At 38.1% G+C, this 20,478-nt stretch overlaps 3 protein-coding genes across 3 annotated transcripts; all 3 read left to right on the top strand.

The window, feature by feature from the left end:
* The first annotated feature begins 3,381 nt into the window (after positions 1-3,381).
* gjb9b (gap junction protein beta 9b) lies at positions 3,382-7,415 on the top strand. Its single transcript, XM_058377744.1, has 2 exons — positions 3,382-3,532; positions 5,267-7,415. Exon 2 carries the CDS (start codon positions 5,320-5,322, stop codon positions 6,118-6,120), a length of 801 nt encoding a protein of 266 aa, XP_058233727.1. The 5' UTR covers positions 3,382-3,532; positions 5,267-5,319; the 3' UTR covers positions 6,121-7,415.
* Positions 7,416-7,784: 369 nt separating this feature from the next.
* pef1 (penta-EF-hand domain containing 1) lies at positions 7,785-11,938 on the top strand. Its single transcript, XM_058377743.1, has 5 exons — positions 7,785-7,858; positions 8,311-8,605; positions 9,515-9,670; positions 9,843-9,986; positions 11,367-11,938. Exons 1-5 carry the CDS (start codon positions 7,841-7,843, stop codon positions 11,594-11,596), a joined length of 843 nt encoding a protein of 280 aa, XP_058233726.1. The 5' UTR covers positions 7,785-7,840; the 3' UTR covers positions 11,597-11,938.
* Positions 11,939-12,640: 702 nt separating this feature from the next.
* Positions 12,641-14,121, top strand: smim12 (small integral membrane protein 12). Its single transcript, XM_058377745.1, has 2 exons — positions 12,641-12,796; positions 13,263-14,121. The coding sequence occupies exon 2, from the start codon at positions 13,291-13,293 to the stop codon at positions 13,564-13,566; it is 276 nt and encodes a 91-aa protein (XP_058233728.1). The 5' UTR covers positions 12,641-12,796; positions 13,263-13,290; the 3' UTR covers positions 13,567-14,121.
* Positions 14,122-20,478: the final 6,357 nt, after the last annotated feature.

The following is a 20,478-nucleotide window of genomic DNA, read 5'->3' as shown; positions in this document are numbered from 1 at the left end:
AACCATGGCACCATCAGTCTAAGGTAAAGAATTGATGGAGCATAGAGCAGGCATACATAGCCATCTTCAGTGCTAGGTCCTTCTTCTCACGGTCCTCACATCCATTGTGCTAAATACTTTGAAGGCTGAATCATATTTAAGGCTGAGTCTCTCTCTCTCTCTTTCTCTCTCTCTCTGGGTGTGGGAATGTTTACACATAATAAAGAGGATGTTCTTGTTTCACATTTGGCATGGATCTCTGAACTTATTAGTCCTTTTTATGTCTATGTTCATCCAGATTCACCAAAAGGAAATGATAAAGGATGGATTATTCACACACACACACACACACACACACACTTCCAAATCTAATACTAATCAACTGCCTTGATTCCTAACATCCTCACTGATTACATCATACATATAATTGATTGATTTTATAACCAAAATTGAAGTTTATCTACTTGTGCTAGCTAAAACAATGTCAAAGCACCAAGGTAAGCTTATAAAAGCTATAAAAAAGCATAGACAAAATCAATAATTTACTGAACAACTGAAATTGAAACCTAAATCTTTTGCCCTACCATGCTGCTGTGGTTTGATGACAGAGATGGTTTGGTAAGTCACGTGAGATACTGGCAATAACAAACCGGTAAGGCTGCTCGCACTTGGACATGTTGGTATCTGTCACCACTTGCTGTTGATTTTATTAAGGAGGAGAAAACTGTCCCTGCTGTTGTCACATCCAGAGCTACACAAGCCAACACTCAATATCTAAATGCAATTTAACATCGGGAGGAAAATAATGAGCATAGCCTTTTTAACCTAGCTTTATATCGAGCTGTGCTAAAAATAATCATGCTAAAATTAAGCCAGTTAGTATCTTGTGGGTTAGCAAACATGATGAACATTGCTCCAGACGTGTCTTTTTCTTAAAGGAACACAATGTTCTACCCACACGAACAGTGTGTTTTGTTCATGTTTTGCAATAAACAAACAACTAAAAAGATTTCTCCTCAAAAATGCATACAACAAACTAGCAACAGATGTGCTTTTCCTGACAGATACCAAGATTTTAAAAGTTTTCAAAAGACTCCCTAAAGTTCTGTAAATGGAAGTGTTTCAATGCTTTAAATGTCAACAATGAAGTATAATATTACAGTTTATTATTACAAATATAAAATATATATTGTATTTTAATGATTATGATCTCACTTACAATGGGTATCACTTTTTACACCCACACTACAGGTTTTCCTTTGCTGAGCCTTTCCCAGGAATCAAAAATAAAATTATGTTTCCATGACTTCCAGTGAAGAGGATGTGTCTTTTTGAAACCACCATAGTGACTGAACCCATTTCTGCAATGAAGAAAATACATTACACTGCAAGTCAGCAGGCAACTGACTCAATGAACCTGACCTAAATTGACGCTTTATAATATTTAGGAAGGCATAGTGACTTAGTGGTTAGCACATTTCACTCACATCTCTCAGGATTTGGGATCCAGTTCTTACCTTTATCCTGGGCATGTCTAGAGTTTACACATTCTCTCTGTGCTTCAAGGGTTTACTACAAGTATTCCCATTTCCTCCTCCAGTCCAAAGACAGATTTGGTAGATTGATTGGCATCTCTGAATTAATGCTGTAGTGTGTGAATGGATGTATGAGTGTGTGTGATTATGCCCTGAAATGGCTTGGCATCCTGTCTATAGTGTCACCTGTCTTTTGCTCTGGGTACCCTGGTATAAGCGCCATGTTCCTTACAATGAATATCCTGAAGAAGATATTCAGTTCATCCATCCATAAAATGGACCTTTATACACAGTTTTCATGTGGCTTGAAGCTTTTCCATACAAAATTGACCAGTGAACTAATCAATAATATTTGAGGATAAGCTGACAATACTTTAACCTCAGTTAATAGCTGAGTTTTGAATAAATAATAAGTTTCAATTAATAATTTATTACAGCTCAATATTTTTAGGAGCATAAATAGTGATTATTTAAAATGAGTTACAGTATAGCATTAAAATTACATTGGCTTATCTGGCATCTGGCAAGCTTCAACATCTCAATAACCTGTTTGACTAGGCCAAGCGTTGCGGCTGATGTAATATCGCTTATGAGCCAGTGATAGCAAGACAGAAACTAAAATCTTTTTTACCTTCAAGCAAATGTTTTAAATGAATCAGATATCAAATAATAAAATGAATAAATAAAATAAATACTGCAAATATTTAACAGAGGACAGTAAAGAAAGACTTAACCTTTTTTTAAACACTAAACATGTTTCTTTCACTTTTGAACAAAAGAGAGCTCATTGTTTCAGAAGAAACAGATGGCTATTCCTGTAAAGGACTCCACTCACTCATTCATCATTTGTCAGATGATATTTCAGTATCATTACTCAACTGACATTCTAAATTACATTAATCATCATAACGTTCAATTAGTCAGGCGAGAAGGCATAGTGAATCGAAGTTACCTGTGCCCTGTGATAACCTGCTAATGTGGTATGACACCAACACTGTCTACATTTAATGCATTTAGGCTGGTAAATGAAATAATTCAGTTTTGGATTCATGTCGGAGTTCCATGTAAATGCGCATGCTAATTAATCTGCCTAGAAAAAAACCTTATCTACTGTCAGCCAGGTCGTGCCGTGGCCAATGTGTGTAGTGCAGCAACACAACAAAAATGGCTTTTAGTGCTAGTTACAGATTTGAGGTGACTCAATCGCTGTGCAGCACATTATGTTTAAACATCACCATCAAGCACCATTCCTTTTTTGGGAAAATTGAGTAGGATTTTTTTGTTTCAAAATATCATTATGCTAAATATGATATCCCGGTGCCCCAAGCTACTGATTTGTGCATCAGTCCTGTCTGTTAACTAGGACTTACAGCAATTTGTTGTGTATCCAGAATGCCCCTGTTAAATCATCAGTGGTGACAGATTCTCTCCTGGGTCAGTGTTTTAGTACTTTGATTTGATTTATGTATTTACTTTTTGGACTTCCATGTGGCCAATGTGACTTCAAATTTGACCCATGCTTAAGCCTAATGGTTTGAAGACTCGAGTCTTGATGATACAGTAAGGAGTTTGACCATTCAACCCTGGCCTGTAGTCAGCAAATCATTTTTATTCAAGAGAAATACAGAAGAAATTCGATTTAAACATCCAGTAAGAGGATCTGTAATAAATAATAAATAAATGCTTCTTGTCTGAGGGCGATCAGCATAGCAAACCTATGCTAGAATTCTTGTCAGAATCGGCATAACTCTAGATTCTCTACAAAATCTCTTCCATTTACTGTGTGGCAGTTTGACTTCTAGATCATATCGTATCAAGTAAACAATTCTATTACTATTTTCAGGTTGTCTAACAGGCTGCTCAAACATCCACCCACCTGTACTATAGCTACAGGGTGTTATTACTTTCAGGAAGCTTTTACATGTATCATGTTAGTCTTCGAAACAAACAAGGGAGAGACTCAGGCACCTGTCATTTTTCAGATTTCTGTCGTATGAAATCTTAACCAGATCAAACAGGTAGGAATTGATTACCATATTTCAAGATTAGTACCTTAGTATCTTTTAAAACTATAGGTGCTTTGCTTTTAGATGGGACAATGTTTGGTAGATTATTTGGTGGTTGCTATTGTGCTGATGTTTATCCAGGCATTAAGACAGTGCTGTATCGAAGCAAACAACTGAGGTAGTGTGAGAGGAGAAAATGGATTATTTACAGCCCCTGGCTTGGTGAAGGAATCTTTGTGCTGTGGCAGGGTGAAAGAGGGAAATAGAGCGCTGTGAAAGAAAATGGGTATAGTAACCAGTTCAGCAATGCAGCAATGCCCTGATTTCTCAGTGTTCATTTTGTGGCCTTTATTACAGTTTTTATATAGAAATATATACGTTTACTATGCTAGAGTATGGAAATAATCTATTTTCTCCTCTCCTATTGATATTGTGTCTGTATGTGCAACAAATATGTGTCTGCGTGTGCGTATAAGCGTATAATATGGCAGTTTTCTGGGTGTGTATCTGTTACTCTGACGTCAAACGACATCTGACATTCTATTGACAGTTAAATGCCTTTTATTATTTTAGTTTCAAGTATCTAAGTACCACGAAGTAAACTATACTTGTGTCAAGTTCCTTGACGATCTTTTACCCCAAAAGCCACAGTGTTCAATATATAAATGTACCAGAATAAATCTTCAAATAATAATCCATGGTTTGTTGGTATTTTGTCACTGAAAATTGCTGTATAACTATAATGTCTCGCAATACACTAATAAGCACAAATCTAGACACAGACTCACTGTTGTGAATAACAGACCCAGACCTGTTGTCGAACACAAACAAGGCATGAACAAGGAGAAACAGATCCAGCTTGCATCCATCCTTCCTGGTAAAGATTGTGCGCCCTGCCCCAGCCTCTGGGAAATCATCAGGCGATACGAAGCAGAGACAGCAAAACAGAAACTGAGAACTTTCCGAACCTGACATGCATTTGGGTTTTAGAGGAAATTTTAATTGAATCGGGCAGCAGTGATTTATGTCAAAAATAAATAAATAAATAAAATGCTGCAGTATTTAGCAGAAGACAGAGAGGGAAAACTTGTAACCATCTTCAGGCACAGCATGTACTTCTGTCCAGTTTGGTTGGTGATTATTTGAGAAATTTATGACACAAAATGATAGGACTACAAATGAAACCAGCACAAGTCAATAGAATCAAAATGTGGCTAAGTGTCTCTCCATCCATCTATTCATTTTAAGAATTGCTTATCCTACACAGGGTCACAGGGGACACCCTGGATGAGAGTGTTAATCTATCACAGGACACAGCTTAGTGCTATCTTACATTAAATCAGAAAGTAAAGGTTTCGTGTTTCACTCATCCTTGCTGTAAGTGTTTGTAAAGTTCTACAAATGTTTAATGAATAAAAAAGATGAATATTCCTTTAAGGATTCCACTGCAAGTAACTCATTACAAAAGTGAGTCAATCAAGACAAAAGTGCAGAAATCATTTCAGTATCTTTACTCACTTGATTTTCTAAACATTTATTTAATTACAGTCATTTTCCTAATGTTCTAATAAGTAGGCTAAGGAGAAATCCAGGTGACCTAAATGTGGCATGACACCAGCTGTGTCTTTGGGTTTTCACTTTGGATACTAAATAATACTCACAGCATGTTCTCTGAATGTCTAAACAGCATGGTGTTACATAGTAAATGATTTAAATGATTTATCTTTTGTCATGCTTTCTGTTCAGGAGCTGTTTCATGACCTCAGTGGTGAGTAAGCTGCCAACCTTCAACTGAAAACATGAACTGGTTATCCCTGGAGGCCCTGCTCATCGGTGTGAACAAATACTCCACTGTTATTGGACGTGTCTGGCTCTCCGTGGTCTTTATCTTCCGTATGTTGGTGTTTGTGGTGGCCGTGCAGCCAGTCTGGGGAGACGATTTGAAAGACTTTGTGTGCAACACAGCTCAGCCTGGTTGCACCCAAGTGTGCTATGACCAAACCTTCCCCATCTCCCATGTCCGCTTGTGGGCCCTTCAGCTCATTTTAATAACCTGCCCATCTCTCTTGGTAGTGGGCCATGTCAAGCTCCGTGAGATGAAAAATCAAAATAAGGCCAATACTGAGCAAGGCAAAAAAAAGTATGCCAACCCCGGAAGGAAGCGCGGTGGCCTCTGGTGGACCTACTTATTTAGTCTAATATTTAAAACATTTATTGATGCGGGCTTCCTCTACATCCTGCACTACATCTATACAGGATTCGACTTGCCCACTCTGATTAAATGTAATCTCTATCCTTGCCCTAATGTGGTGGACTGCTACCTGTCCCGCCCTACAGAAAAGAAGATCTTCACTATTTTCATGGTTACCTCCTCTGTTCTGTGTATCCTCATGTGTCTCATTGAGATGTGCTACCTGGTGTTTAAGCGCTGCAAAAAGATGTTTTTTGAACACATTGAGAAAAAGCGAATGCGATATGCTGAACAGCATGAACTGGGGGCTCTTTCTCAGTCAAGGTGTAAATGTAGAGTGGATCCTACTGCATCCACACACAGCCTCAGCAAACTGAAAAAAGATGTGGCTGCTAACGAAGTCAGTTAGTGTCACTACTGCGTCTGGGATCCTTTACACATAAGAGACAATGATTTCAGGAGCTGTAGTTATACCCTTGACTTCATGTGAAAAACATGCTTTGAACTGCAAAATAATCCTGAACAATAATCAAAGAGGGTGTTTTATTGAAAAATACCAGCTTCTTGTTTTAGTTTTGCTTCTTAGTTTTTTAAACCGTGATTAAAAGGCCACCATTTTAGCACGTTTGTGTTGAGAAATCTTCTGTTACCGTATATGTAAATGTAAAAAAAAAAAAAAAGTTTTATCATTTTTAGGTTTTTGTATTTATAAGCTTCAGTGTTGGCGTCAGAAGAATAGCATCGTTTTATATTAAAGCCAAATACTGCCCCCTGGTGGACAAACATAAATATTATCGAAAACCTGCACAAGCATTTCAGAAGTGTGTTTTGATTCACCACTATGGCGTTATAATAACTGAAATACAATACATTTTCCAGATAACTGATGTCATGTGACATAAAACAATATAATAAACACAACCCCTCCTCACTCCCCAGCTGTTTTATCTATTTGTTCAATTCATGAATCCGTACACCAGATTCTTTTTAAGGAAGCCACCGAAGTGTCCTGGTAAAATTAAATAGAGATGCAGCTAACCTAATTTTAAGGAAATTCAGTGGAAAAGCCAAAAAACTGTCTGCATCTGATGAACAATAAAGGTAATTATTGTAACAGACAAAAAGAAATCCAATCAAAAGCTTGCTCAGCACCTGGCACTGGTGGTCATCTGGCACTATGGCCAACACTTTGAGAAGAGAATGGTCTAAAGGTCTTTGTTGCAGCCAAGAAACCCTTTGTTTATCTACATTTTCAGGAAGGCAGATTAAAAGATATTTCAGTGTTATGCAAAGTGGCATAAATCTAACTTGTACCAGGAGGAAAGAAAAGAAAAAGAAATTTGTAAATGAACCTGATGCCTGACTGAAGATTTCTCTGAAGCATTTGTAAATGCAGACATTTTTCATATTTCCATGGCTTATTACAGACTGATATGACCCATTAAATTTCCTTTTAGCAAGAAAACAACACCAGAGGTCTTGCTGTCTTTTTTTTTTTTTTTTTAAATCAGATACTCTTGTACATAAGGTATTTAATGAGCCTGTAATAAAGAGTCATATTGTGTTTTATGCTTTCTCTGTATTTTTTATTTATTTTAATTTTTTCTGGTACACAATATTAAATTGAATTAAGTGAATTTATGCCTTCGGATATGACTTTTCGGTTTCATCTTTCACTGTTCACATCATTAAGAGCTGTCCATGACATTTACTCTGTTGATTTGTGAATTTCTTTAGGAATTGAAACTGATTTGTATTGTATTGTGAATAATTTATTGTACAAAAAAAAATAAATGCAGTGAAAATAAATGTCAAACTTTGGAATAAAATATACATAAAAACTCCAACAGTGTAAAATCCCAGTACCTGTACTGTATTTAAACTAAATTATACCTAAATGTTGGACCATGACAAGGATAAAGCAAATGGGTGCTAACTTTCCATTGAGGTGTGTCTACTGTATGAGTCATAGTTCCGGGCTTTAGACTTCTCTGCGGTTTTAACCAATGAGAGCAAAGAAAATGAGACACGTTTAATGATAAACATTAAAATCGACCAATCAGCTTTCAGAGGCGGGACTAAAACAATCAAATGTTCGTACTCGCCTCGAAGTTCCATCATACAGAGAAATGAGTTTTTACGGACAGGTAATGCAACTTCCGGGTTTTTGAATGTTTACGTGATTATTGTTTAGATTATTCTCTTGTTCGTGTAAATTTTACTAGTGTTTGTTGACTTAGAGAGACACAGAGAGAGAGAGAGCTATATATCTATTTGAAACAATCCCGGAAATAAACTTAGCTAACTGAAGCTAATAGTGCATTCAGAGCTTCCTGTGCTCGTGCTAACGTAGCAGGCAGATACTTAATAAATAAAAGGCTATCCAGTGGTGATGTGTGTACACAAGTACCTAGAGATTTCTTCGTATCTAACATAGATTAGTCCTGCTTTATTATGTATTTTTTAATGATTCATAAACAACGACTTGCTAAGTCACTGATTCGTTTCAGCACCTCTCTATTGAATAAACTACTGAATACTGAATAAACTGCATGCATAAGTGAGTATATTTGATGTTATTTCCCCTTTACTCACCCAGGGCTACCCAGGAGCAGGGAGTAACATACCCCGACAGCATCCTCCTCCAGGGAACCCCTATGGAGGTGGTGCACCCCCAGGTGGTCCTGTAGGTGGGCCATATGGGGGTTCGGCTCCACCTGGGGGTCCACAGTATGGTGGTGTACCTGGAGGACAGTACGGAGGACATTATGGTGGTTATGGTGGAGGTCCCGGGGCCCCTGGTGCTCCTTATGGAGGACAGCAAGCTCCAGGAGCCCCTTACGGAGGATATGGGCAGACTCAGGGTGGACCATATGGCCAGCATATTCCTGGAGGTGAGAAAACATCAGGAGGCCTAATCTAATCAATCTGTTTAAAGGATGGATCAAAAAATTGTATTGGTCCAGGTATTACAGGACTGTGTCTTGGTGTGAGATTTTTTCCTAATTGTCAGATTTATCTATATTTACTCTTTCAAATTCAGAACGATGTATACTCTGGTTGTGTCAGTTGTGTTGTGTATTGCATAACCACACCCATGACGTTAGGAAGAGTCCTCTGGTTACTATCTGTCCTGATTTGACTGACTCTGACAAAGTTAAAAGTGCAAATTCATACACACACTGCTGCAGCCTCTCCACCAGGTGTGTGTTGCCCCAGGACTGTGAATAAAACACTAGAACATGAGCTTCTGCCGGCAAGTTGGTTTATTTTGCTTAGTGCAGCTGCGTCTTATATCCCTTACTCGTAACTGACTGCAGTCACAATACACAGAATGTGCGGCTTATAAAGATCAAGTACAGGTTGTACGTGTAGTGGGAATTACAGCACTTTATGTTATAAAGTCAAGTGATTGTGTGTGTGCGCATCATAGTGATTTTATTTGGTGTTAAGTGCGTGATAACGTTTCCCACGGGGCCTAAATCACTGTCTGTCAACAATGGAGTAATTATTCCCAAGGGCTACAACAAATCTGGTTTCATCCCAGACTGAACTATTACATTATGGCAGTGATACAGGCTATTCATTTCCTGACAGTATCCGCATTTATCACAGACATAATTATCTTCTTCTACTTCATCCAAATGGCAAATCTGTTGTAGAGTTGTTATTTGTCCTTATTCTGTAATGTTTCTTCAGCTATGGAGCTGTTTCAGTTATGTCTGGGACTTTAATATACCACTTGAGAGCCTATTGATTTTTAGGGCTATGTGACAATGTTTCAAATAGCTTTTATGTCCTAGGTAACATCCCACCAGGGGTTAACCCCGAGGCATATCAGTGGTTTCAGACTGTTGACTCCGATCGCAGTGGCTACATCAACCTGAAGGAGCTAAAGCAGGCCCTGCTCAACTCCAACAACTCAGCATTCAAGGATGAAACCTGCATGATGATGATCAGTCAGTACCTTTAACACAGTTTCAGTCTTGTTTTCTACTGATCAGACATTTCTCTTGTTGAATGAATGACATTTGTTAAGCATATTAATGGTGATTGTGGTGCGATAATGATAAATTCCAGATATTGAAATCCAGATATAGAAAAACCATTAAAAGACTGTATGTTTTGCAGATATGTTCGACAAGACCAAAACCGGACGCATTGACGTGTTCGGCTTCTCGGCTCTCTTGTTGTTTTTGCAGCAGTGGAGGGCAATATTTCACCAGTTTGACCGTGACCGCTCAGGTTCCATCAACAGCAATGAGTTGCATCAAGGTTAGTCAGACAGGGTAAAAAAACCTGCCACTTCTGCCATCCAGTTCATGTTCTGCAGACTCAATAAAACTTTCTTATTAAAACATATTAATGTAGGCTTTAGACCTGCCAACCTTATACACTCTTCTAACATCGGAGTATGCTGATGTCACTTAAAAATACAAACGGAAGTGTCTCCTTCGAAAGTCTTCCCAGAAAAGTGGAGGTTAATCTAGCAGTAAAGGGGGCAAAATCTAGAATGACATGTTCAAAAACCACATATGGCTGTAATGGTGAGGTGTCCACAAACTTGTATTATGTATATAAAGCTCAGAACATTTCCTTTAAGCTTCAGACTGCAGCAATGGGAATCCACAGGATCAGTGTAGAGCCTTGGCATGTGAAGGTGTGGAGGAAGACTCAGGAGACTTTAACTGAGCTCTGGGATCACATTTATTTAGACAGTGCTTTCGGCATTCTTTAAAAACCCTTAATATAAATCCCTCAACAGAAACGGACTCGCAGCTTTCATGCCTTCAAGTTTAAATTCACACCTTTGTTCATCTCTCTCTCTCTCTCACTGGTTACTGCAAACTCTGATAATATAAAGAGACACATCTAAGTAAACTTACAATAATAAGACGCAGGTTAGAACACCACAAAAAATTTTGCATCCAAAACCCATTAATGAAATTCAGAGATAGCTGAAGGATGCTTTTAGGTTAACATATTTAACTTAATTAGATACACAATGTAAATTATCATGTTTTCTGACCTGTCAATGAAGTATACAGCTAGCATTATTACTGTGTAAATGTCAAACGTCATTATCTATCTGCTAGAATTTCCTAACACTAACTAACCTACATTACAGCAATAATAGTCACTTCACTAATGGCAGATAGCATTACATTTCAGACTGTAGTATCAAACAATGCGTAATGGATGCCGCTGAACTCTCTCATTTTTCTTTTTATTCTTCTGGATGATTTCTGATTTTCTGTCATGGTAACTGTCTAATTGTATATCAAAATATCCATGAGTCTTACCTGGAAACTGTCTGGTCTGGAGCCTGTATGGTCCTGCTGCTTACAAAATACAGAATCTGGTGTCTCAGAGTGCTCTTTTGCATATTGCAGGTTATCACAGTATCAATATTGTAATGGCTATAACTGCTATAAAATTGAACAAACAATATACATTAAGGCTGCATAATAATGACAAAATGGCAGTAAAGATAATCTCTTTTTCTCTGTCCAAATGTGCTTTCTGTACAATAATGATCATTTGACATTTGCAGAACTGAGTCTTTATGAACCTTCCTGTGCTCTGTATTTTCAACTTCATTTATTATTCATTTTTATATGATGATCATCCTATGAATCTCATTTCTTCCCTCAGCACTCTCTCAGCTGGGTTATAACCTGAGCCCGCAGTTCATTCAGAGCCTGGTGAGCCGTTACTGCGTCCGTGGCATGAGTAATGCCCTCCAACTCGATTCCTTTATCCAGGTGTGCACTCAACTGCAAAGCATGACCCAGGCCTTCCGTGAGAAGGACACCGGAATGACCGGCAGCGTACGCATGAGCTATGAGGACTTTCTCTCCTGCACCATCACACGACTCATGTGAAGATTTACATTTCATCAGAAGCCAGTTTGATCCTTTCACTGGTAAAGGATGACTGCTTTTCCATGCCAAAGACCATGGGGCACTCCGGATGTTCCCTCCTAACTGTGCCTTTCATTGCAATGTACCTCTTCCTTTGCCCTAAATGCTCTGTACACATGCACTTTTACTGCTTGCTTTACTTATTTGTTTCCAGTTTAAAGTGCAAGTTGAAGAAACAGCTGACAAGTAGTGTTTAGTTACAGGTGCCATAACTGTGTATGTAATGCCTAAAAAAAAAGTAGTTTGGAGGAGAACTAGCTCACTCAGGGAGTGAAATTGCATTATTAAATCTGCTCCAAATCATGTATCTTGTGGGGCTTTATTTTATTAACTGTACCATTTTATATTGGAACTCCATTCAGCTAAAACTGTTTAGTTGCTATAGTACCGATGAATATTAAATTATATCATTCAACCAAATAATTTATATTGTAATAGATTAAAGACTTAAATCCAGAAGGGGTTGTAAGCGACATTTGACAAACGTTTGCATTTAATTAACCAAAAACTGGGCTAATCAAAAATATTTGTTTTAGTAGTAGAACCCAGTACGATCTTTTCAAATCCATTAAAAAATGTAAAATCAAAACATTGACATGTAAGAGCCAATATCTTTTTGAGCATTCTGCCAGGAGTTATGTAGATTAAAGCTTTTTTTTTTTGTCCCATATTAAAGCAAATGCTGTTTGGTTATGTGAGTTTGTAATTTGTGTATTTCTGATAGAAGATTAAAAATGAATTGTGATCATCTTTCAAGTACAAAAGGTACACGGTATTTAGAACAGTGGATCCCAGGAAAGTAGGGCCCAGGGACCATCATGGGTCAGTGAAGCAAATAAGATGTCTTGGAAATGGAACATAGATGGAATAGAAATCTCTGTGGCTCCTAAAATTATCAAATCATTAATAGTAATTAAGGAGATTTGACTATTTTTATACTAATCATTAAATAACAGCAGACAGGCAATAAAGCTTGCTTGTCGAATCCGGACGCTAGATGTCGTCCGTAGACCGTGTGCTGTCTCCATAGCAACGCGGTGAAACTGACAGCAATCTAAACCAATACGTTCACAGTAGAGGCGGTACCTAGAAAGCAGGAAGTGGACTTTTGATGTAACTACCTGAAAGAATGGAAGAATCGCTCTAAAGCACCACCAGAAGGTAAAGTAATTCATACCGTCTTTCGTTTTTCGAAGTACATCCTCGGTAATCGTATCGCGTGTGCTTGTGCCTTAACGGAACATAATTAAACACGGTATATTTGCACTGTCATGCTGTTCCCACAAAACGTTATTATGTAATGGAGACACTGTGGGTAGCACCATTTTAACTGACTCTAACCTTTGAACCATTTCAAGTGAAAACATGAGTGAGGATAAGAGCTAAATAGATGAATTTGTTGTACATCGATTTAAGAAAAATCAGTCTAATGTAAAGCTTTGGTCAAGTCGTTTAATTATTAAGCTCATAAATAAGCTTTGGTCGAGTCGGATAATTATTAAGCTCATAAATAAGCTTGTGTCTGTTAGAACTTTTACAGATATCACACAGTTAGTAAATATCTTGATCTGTATCTTTAGTTCTCACACACCTTTTCACACGCGTGTTTGTGTATTGATTTATTTAGATCGTTTTGAAGTCGTTTTTGTGCCACCATGTGGCCGGTGGTGTGGACCGCGATGCGCACTTACGCGCCCTACGTGACCTTCCCTGTGGCCTTCGTAGTGGGAGCTGTGGGCTATCACCTGGAGTGGTTCATCCGGGGACCTCCGAAAACCCCGGGAGAAGAGAAAGGTATCGCGGAGCTTCGCGAGGACCGGAAACTCGAGGAGCTGGTGGGCCGAGACAGCACGCAGGTCCTGAGTCTGAAGGACAAACTGGAGTTCACCCCCAGGGCAGTACTGGAAAAGAACCGGCCTGAGAAAAGCTAGCTAGAGTCCTGTCAGCTTTCCCCAAAGAGATCATTCTAGCTAGCATGCCGGGTGTAAGGACATTTCACATTACATTGCAGGTTTCCAACCCTGGTCTTGCACATGAGAGTTTTCCCTGATGCAGTGATCACCTATTTAACAAACCTTCCTGAATTAAATTAGGTGTATCGGAGCAGGGAAAACACTCCAGGACAAGGGCTGAGAACCTGCGCAAGACATGATTATTCCTCATTCACTCACAAGACTCAGGAATGTGTTTTTGACTTTTGCTCATTTGTGGCTTAATGTTCAACTTCCCCAGGCACATGGACACATGATTGTTTATCCCACATTGGAGAAAAACCTTCAGAAGCTTCTGTATACATCCCCTTTCACTGAATATCGTACGACTGAGCAGGAAAGAAAAGCTTCTTGTTTTGTGTGACTGGATGAACGTGTGGAAGAGATAAAGAACTAAAATGTTACAGGGATTACAAACTTAGCTTGTTAGTTGTGCCCTTATTGCAGTCCTGTATTAGTGAGAGCAAACAATAAAACACAACTTTGCCACATTCATCACTTCGTCCCATGCAAGGATGTGATCAGCTGTCACATTATTCTAGTGTTCACATATTGGTCTAAAGGAAAATTCCACCCTGTTTATACTGCAATATGTTTGATGTGTTTAGTGGTTTTGGTGCTGACTAACGTTGATTGAAAGAAAGAAAAAACCTCAGAATTTCATTACAGGCTAAATCTTTCCTAACATTATTCAAACATCTCTGTAGACGGAAGATGTCTGTGGTGATTACAGATTATATTTGCACTATGTTTGAAAAGATTCTTGGTTTGTTGCGTAGTGAAATTGTCTATTTTTTTATTAGTTTTGTTTGTTTTGGACAACTTAGCATAAACATATATTAGGCACATTTCAGATATTGCTCCTGAATATTATAAAGATAAATAAACTTAAAAATATATCCACAGGTCATAGTGTTTCTAAGAAATATGGCACGGCTCAAGATTATGGGGAAGGATGCAGGTTATAGGGGGGAAATACGTCATGGTCATGTAGATGTTAAAGGTATGTTAAACTACATTCAAAGTCTCACTAGCCTTGTTTGCACACATAATGAGGGGATGCTTTACCTTTCACCAGTGTATGTTTTACTGTTACAAAGAAGCCAGAATATGTTTATAAGTTTTGGCAATGATGCACCATTGTCCAAGTATTTATGCATTGCTCTATAACAATGAAATCAGCCACAAAAACAAGCAACGCTTGCTTTCTGGAAGTTCCTAAGCTTTCCTGAACGTGATGCATTTACATGAAATGAATTACTGAGCTTTTGAACAGCCTTGAAAATCCTCAGAGTAAGTCTGTACACAAAATGGCCTCTAACGGTCAACAGTGATTTATATTTACTGTTTTAATTAATTAAAGTTCTTTTTTGCCACATTAGTGATCCAGCCCTAATCAAGCAGCATTACATTACAGCAGCAGCTTCTGGTTCTGTTATCACTGATGTAAATATTACTGCGAACAGGACTTCAGTTAAAAACAAAGGCAGAAAATCAATGTTGGGATCAAAAGCAACGCAAAATTCAGAATAAACACATCAAAGATACCGTGATTATTTCTTTATTTTATTTTATTGTGATGAGAGTTCATTGAGAAGTAAAAAAAAAAAAGCCACAGTAAAAGCCCAAAATAGTGTCGAAACTAAAACATCCTGATTTTTAAAAACAGCCTTCAGTTATTTCCACACCCTCCACTGAGGCCAGTTTAGAGTCTGCGGTACAAAACTGTCATCAAACTTTGAGCTCACTTTGAACGTTGAATTCTCTGTTTTGATTTGGTTTATTAAACTGCTAGATCTTATCCTATGTCATAACTGGTTAACAGGATGCTGTGCATAACATACATGATAGTGTAATAATAAACATCATTTAAAAGACATGCTGTAATTTAAAAAGAAATTTGCTGAGAGAGCACACTTACTGAACTAACTGTAAAAATGAACGATTTCGGGGGAGTATATTTGAGCATCGCATCACATCATGTAGTTTTGTTTTGTTTTCCTATTATGGCATGCCCTGCTGTGTTTTACTTCATACATAACTGTATATAATATAAGGTTTGAAGGTAACATGGTATCTATGTTCCAAGCACACACGTGTGTGTGTGTGTGAGAAAAAAAATACAGGTAATAGGACACAGGGACTTTGGCACTGAAGCACGATCGTCCCAGCAGGCACATGGCTCCATTGTTTCTTGAGACATGGGAAGAGGGAGCGCCGCCACCAGCCTTCTCTGGCCTGTTTAACCAGGATGTGTACAGACCCACTGCACAATGCCGGCACTATTATTTAATTCTTCAGCCACCAGAAAAAAACAATTGAGCAACGCTCCAAATCCTTCCTTTTCCCATGGGTCACACGGTTCAGTTCCCACAACTTTCTGTTCTGTCCTGCTCTGAACTGGATGCTGGGAGAAATGACTTCCACTTCTCTTGAATTCTTAAATCCCTGGGGTTCCATCACTGTCCCTTTGACCTATAATGTTGTGGATTGGGATTTCTATGGAGAATATGACTAGAGAGGTCTGGACGTCCAATATGTATAACATTCGTTAGTGCATATAATGATATGTTTTAATTTACTCATGAAATGAAGTTTACATTGATTCCTAATCTAAGATTCAGAATAGTATTTTGTTTGTAAACTAAAAAAAAATATCATTTTACACATTAGTGTGTGGTGTATCTGGAGAGTGGGAAAAAAAATGTCACCTGTGCTTCTTCCATTTTTCGACTGAAAAAGAAGAAGACTTTAATTTTGTCACATACATTACAGCACAGTGGAATTATTTTCTTTACATATACCAGCTTTGGAAGTTGGGGTCAGAGGCCAGGGGCAGCTATGATACAGTTTCCCTTAAGCAGTGAGAGTCAAGAGCCAAACAGTGGCAGCTCGGTGGTGCTGGGGCCGGAAGACCCTGATCAACAACTTTAACCACTTAAGCCACCATAGTCCAGTTTTAGTGAGCCTGTGCCACTGTCAGAGTCACTGAACTAATAATTTTCTCCAGTTCTGATGTCTGATGTGAAAATTCACTAAAGCTCTTGACCAATATCTACCTGCTGCCGCCTGATTGGCTGGCTGGATAACTGCATAAATGAAGGTATACAGGTTTTCCTATTAAAGTGGCTGAACTATCACGATTGTAAATGCATCGTAAAACATTGAGCAATATCTCAGGTAGTGTCAGACTACTACTATTACTGGAAACCACACATTTGCTGGGGAAAAATGGTCATTTGCATTTTAATGGTTTTCACATGCAATGTGTTATTTATCCACTTTCCTACAGTCTCATCCATTCGAGGCTTTTGATGAGGTGGCTGTGACATCTGTATAGTCCTGGTGGGGCTTCATTATAAACAATGTAACAATGCCCACTGCTGCGCCATTGTCAGGGTAAACAATCCTCTGTACCAATCCCTAGAGAGAGCCACGATGGAATCAGGAAGCAGACACAAACTCATTTCCTCCTTGCTGTCTAAATTACGGGCGCCGCTAAATAGTTATGTTAATCTCAGGCAAATGCACTGGAAACCCATATATTTGATTATTGTCTGTAGTTTAGGTGCCATGTGAGAGAAAAATAATTTTAGTGTGGCTTCTGATTCAGGAAGTTTATTTTAGGGGGTTGGTGATGTTTACCTAAAATCTAAATAAGCAAAGCTCATATGATGTGAAAATGTCTCCCTGATTAACTTTGCTAGCGTTTTTTTGCCAGGCAAAATCCTGTTATTCTTAGGCTTCTGCTTGTCCTCACGGTGGTATTGTGTTTTTGTTCTTTATTATGGCTACAGCTGTGGAAAAAAAGGTGCTTTCATCACTTGAGCTGGCAGGAAGTTTAAGCGTTCTGCCCTCGCTTGCCGGTGGTCCCGAATCATCCCGAGTTTCAGCATTATTTTGTATATGTACTTAAATTTATGGAAGAACACAATCTGTAGTATTAAGCTAGTTGGATAAAAGCAGTTTGATCAATGGAGAAAATGTATAAATTTACATTATGTGACATGAATTATTGTCACAACCGTGTAGAACCGTGTAGCGGTTGATTTAAAATGATGTGGAAAAGGACGCTTATTTGAATTATTAATACTTGCACGGGTAGTTCATAGTGTAAAAACAGAGAAATAAGGAAACTAAAATATGGTCAGTAAAAAAAATAATACCAATTACAGAAATACAGTAATAATTTATTAGCAATATAAGATAACTGTATAGCGAGATGTATAAGAATAGAGTAAAATACATTTATAACACAAAAGTAATGTAGCAAAAATATAAAATCTAGTTAAATTGCTATGCTAGAAAAAAATGTTTCAGTTATAGATGGAAAATGAAAAATGTTATGGATCTTTGTGATCACTCGTGCTCTTTCTCGAGTCCTATGTAGGCACAGATCCATTAAGAAATTTAAAAACTAGGCCTACAATTTGCAGTCCATGAAGGAAACTCCAAGCAGTGGTGTGATACAAAGCCTAGTCTAATAAAAGGCTCCATCCACAAAAAAACAGTAATAGTCAAAGAAATCTCTGTTCTCTATAGCACATTTTAGCCAGAACATTTAAAACCCCTTACTCCTGATGCCTGACTGTTAGCAGGTATATTTCCTCTACTGGTAGCTGTGTTAACATCTGCAATTCTCTGAGCCCTGACCACAACATGAAAGTCTTTAAGGAAAGCAGGATGTCTGACACTCTGACTAAGACCGAAACTCAACAAGGGTTTGAATGTTTCACTTTGTATGGCAGGCTTGGTCATTGCTTGTGTCTTCTTGCTGCGTGTACGTGTGCATTAGTGGCAGGAGGAAATGAATCAGTAATCAGCACAATATGACACGGGTGACTCACTCGCACTGATATGAGTGTGCAAGTGATGAAATAACCAAGAACTATGCTGGATTCTGGCTAAAGGATGACCTCAAAATGACCAATTGTTAGAGTACCACCCACTACACAGTCAAGTTCAAATGTTTGGATACACTTAGGACAAACTAGATAAGACAAAGAAATGTACGGCAATGATATGTTAGGTTTTAGATCTTTGTTTAAATTATCTTTTAGATGAGAAATGGAGACAGGTTTACATTATCATTGGTTTGAAGAAAGATAATAGTTTTGTGTAAAGAAAGGGAAAAACATGAGTCCCATATGCCTTTTAAAAACTGGAGACAGATACAGAGAGAGAGAGAGAGAGAATCACACATCAGGCTGCTCTATACCTTTGTTTGCCAGCCAAAGGTTCACCTTTTACTCACTGTTTACAGACCTGCACTTCTTGAGAAGCTATGTTTTAGCCAGAGATAACAAACTGAATTCCTGCTGCAGCGTGCACTGGGTTAACGAAGTGAAGAAAGTCTACATTATGCTTGGCAGTATCACAGCACATAGTTCATTCATTTCACAAAGGCTGGAGCAGCAATGCAGGCTACTCCCCTTAATAAAACACATTTTTTGTGCCATCAAAACATTTCTTGGCAGTGGTGCAGTGTTCAGAGGTGTTACCTCACAGCTTCAAGGTCCATGGTTCAAGCCATGTCTTCTCTGTGTCCATGTGGGTTACTTCTTCTCAGTTTCATCCCAGCTCCTAAAAGATGTTGCTGGTTCAACTGTTGAACTAAATTGTGCCTGTGTGTGTGTGTATATATATATGTCGTGAAATCAGGATAAAGTAAAGACTGAAAATTTGTGTGTGCTCTCTGTACTATTCCCATAATATCTAAGACTTAACTTAAATCATTGTTTTAGGTGAGAACATATGGTGCTTGCCTCTGTTTGCATTTTATTGCTCAGATCCCACTAAAAAGATCTCATGCATTAAATGGACTTATTAAAATGGCAGCTGGTGATTTGCCTACATTTTCATAGGGAGGTGTAAACAAACACAGTTTCCTTTTGGGGGAATTTGGCGATCAACAATGCAGATTTACATTAGTGCAATCCTCAATATGAAGTGGATGGAGAGATACCTGCACTGTACTTCAGTAGGAATGTAGAAATAGTAAGAAATGTGGCATGGTATACAGTTTAGAGAGAAACAGGACATATAGAAGTCCTACCATTTATCTGTTTAAGGAAAGTGCTTCTGTGAATCTGTTGACATTTCAAACAATTTTTAATAACTCTTGACTTCTTACAAGACATCTTACAAAATTCAGACATGATATTATGCATTGATTATTTACAAATAAATAAACAAACAAACAAACAAATAAATAAATAAATAAATAAAAAAAAAAAAAAAAAAAAAAAACGTTCTTATGATGTCTAGCAGACATGGCACAGTGGTGTGTAGGGTGGCATTGCTTCCTCACAGCTCTATAGTTTGACCCGGAGCTTGAGTTCCTGTGGAGATTTGTTCTCTAAGGGCATATTTCCTATGGGTTTTCCAGTTTCCTCTCATCTCCTTAAAGTATGCTGATGCATGAGTGTGTGCATTGCAAACTGTAAAATACTGATATCCCATCCAGAACATATTCCCACTTTGTGACCAGTGGGATTCTGGGATGAGCTCTTGATCCATGTTAGGTTACTGGAGATGAATTAATGAATACACATAAAACTGAGCAACTCTGAGTCAGGGCCCATCCTATACCTGAAGCTTTAAGACTTCTACAAGCCCATTTAGTGCACCATACTGGAGTTCCAGCTAAGAAAAAATAGTGGTTGATGGTGTTTTGACTAGAGTACAAAGTAAATTGAAAACAGTTCTGCAGAAATGACAGAAATGATATGTTTAAGCCATAATTCCAGTTTTCTAAACCATCACAAGATTCTAAATCTACATATCACTCAACCGTAAACCCTACCATGCACTATCATGCCTATGCCTAGTTAATGCATTGATGAGATTAAG

Source organism: Hemibagrus wyckioides, linkage group LG24 (genome assembly GCF_019097595.1).
Source record: "Hemibagrus wyckioides isolate EC202008001 linkage group LG24, SWU_Hwy_1.0, whole genome shotgun sequence".
Lineage (NCBI taxonomy): Eukaryota > Metazoa > Chordata > Actinopteri > Siluriformes > Bagridae > Hemibagrus > Hemibagrus wyckioides.
This window is presented reverse-complemented; position numbering and strand designations above follow the sequence as displayed.